This window comes from Sinocyclocheilus grahami, unplaced genomic scaffold (genome assembly GCF_001515645.1).
Source record: "Sinocyclocheilus grahami isolate Dianchi unplaced genomic scaffold, SAMN03320097.WGS_v1.1 scaffold5040.1, whole genome shotgun sequence".
Classification (NCBI taxonomy): Eukaryota; Metazoa; Chordata; class Actinopteri; order Cypriniformes; family Cyprinidae; genus Sinocyclocheilus; species Sinocyclocheilus grahami.
In genome coordinates this window covers 9,857-11,804 of record NW_015509837.1, presented here as the reverse complement: position 1 = coordinate 11,804, position 1,948 = coordinate 9,857, and the positions used below count along the sequence as shown (strand labels likewise).

The 1,948-nt window shown below is 37.2% G+C and overlaps 1 protein-coding gene across 1 annotated transcript in view; it reads right to left on the bottom strand.

Annotated features, from left to right (window-relative positions):
- The window catches only part of LOC107577073 (sorting and assembly machinery component 50 homolog A-like), a gene marked incomplete at its 3' end in the record, with an annotated part of 4,275 nt that overhangs the window by 1,999 nt on the left and 328 nt on the right, over window positions 1-1,948 (bottom strand). The window contains exons 2-10 of the mRNA XM_016263185.1: window positions 1,782-1,892; window positions 1,574-1,675; window positions 1,372-1,459; window positions 1,178-1,284; window positions 954-1,084; window positions 669-756; window positions 322-450; window positions 170-241; window positions 2-86 (exon numbers count right to left, since the gene is read on the bottom strand). Coding sequence (XP_016118671.1) covers window positions 2-86; window positions 170-241; window positions 322-450; window positions 669-756; window positions 954-1,084; window positions 1,178-1,284; window positions 1,372-1,459; window positions 1,574-1,675; window positions 1,782-1,892 — 913 coding nt within the window. The remainder of the gene's footprint in view (window position 1; window positions 87-169; window positions 242-321; window positions 451-668; window positions 757-953; window positions 1,085-1,177; window positions 1,285-1,371; window positions 1,460-1,573; window positions 1,676-1,781; window positions 1,893-1,948) is intronic.

Here is a 1,948-nt window from a genome sequence, read left to right as displayed (position 1 = left end):
GAGTCCCAGAACAGAGTCTTGTTGAGCTGAATTTCAAAGTCTTCCTTCAGGAAACTGACATCTCCTCCAGTGTAACCTGCCAGTTCCTAACAGACCATAAAAATTAAGTTAATAATGACAGTATTGGATAAACGATTTCTTAAAAGGACAACAACTGATTCAAACAAACCTGGTTGATCTTCAGTAAGGCACCTTTTCTTGGAAGAATGGTAGAATTGCGTGTGTCGATGACCATTGTGTGCTGTGAGGAAAACATCATATATACTTAAAACCTCAAATATATCAATGAGTGTAATAACAAGTTTCAGAGAAGAAACATACGGAAAGTGAGGATTTCAGGGAATGGCCACTCTCCTCCCTGACAGAGAAGGAGGCCGTACGGGCCAAACAACCCAGCTCTCTCCACACACCCTCCCACTTCAAAGTGTGATTGGTCCTCCAGATGGGGAACTGGTGATTACAGACAAAACAATGGACAAACAAATTAGATAATTCTCATTTAAATTAGATAGTATCTTACACATATACTAAAGCTTTTGACTTTATCTACTAAAACCTTATTTATGACATAAAATAATATTTGGTTTGTTAAAATTTTTTTCTTAATTAAATTATTCAATTAAATTAAAATGAAATTGTAAAAATAAATAAATAAATAAATCCCTTACACTGAACTCTGTGGAGACCCCTCGATCTGTTTCTCTGAGTGAGCTCCATGGGAACTGCCCTGTGACCTTATATAAGTTAATGGAGAAGCTGAAAGAATGAGTAAGTGTCAACAGCAAACCTAGGAAAACTGGTTCACAAAATTCACAAAACAACCACTGAAACATGATTATTATAAATCTAGTAATCAGAGCTATACTGTATATTCAAAAATTCAGTCATTATTTCTAACTAATCAAAATGTAATTTTTAAATAGAAATCTGCATTAACAGGCCAAGAAACATACTTGCGCTCAAAGTGTCCAGGCTGGGGCTTGAAAAATGACAGGCCATATGAGGTTTCCTTAGTCCCATAAGAGAACTGGAAGGTCAGCTTCTCTGCACGGCCAAAAACATTGGGCAATTTCAGACCCAGCACCTGAAATAAGAACCAGAACAACAATTTTGTAAATCATTTTGGTTTCTTGTAGACACACAGCCAACAGTGACGATGCAGGAGTCAGTAGCTCACCATGCTTCCCTCGTTGTTCCCAACCATGGTATTGTAACTTCCTGTCATTCTTCTCAGCTCCTTTACCTCGAATGTCACATCGAGTCCATTTGGCAGTGCGTCAACACCTGTTTTGAGAGGATTTCAGACTTCGATGCATCACTTAGATTATTGGTTATTTACGATTGGTTGTTTGCATAATTCAGCAGTCATACCTTCAGCGGTGTCAATGACAACGTCCACATGTCTGAATATACCCAGACGCAAAAGTTTCTGTCTGGCCTCATGGGACTTCTTCATTAACTGTAACATAATTATTAAGGAGTTATAAATAAGTTAAGTAAAAATGAAAGTATGCAATATAATTTAATAGCGTATTTTTATCTATTAGCAGCATCTATATAAAGTGATACTCACATCAATCAAGTTTTTGGCACGGAAAACATCTGCAACCTCATATGTTAAAATGTCTTCCTTTGTTCTTCCAAGACCATCGATGTGCACATGCTGTACTACAACCTAAACAATTAAAATACATATGAAAAAAAAACAATATGCCTAATACAAAATCACATTTATGCATGTACAAGCAGTGGATAGATCAATCACATAAAACCCATCTCACATCTTTATTTTCAAGAACTTCCTGTTTCTCTTCCTGCTCTGGTTCTCCCAGGTCCAGGTCATCTGCTTGAACCCCCAGTTCAGGTCCTTGCATAGGAAGGGGGTCCAGACTCTGGGTCAACAGATATGTACAAGAGAGTGAGTTATAGTGTTTTTAGATCTATTATG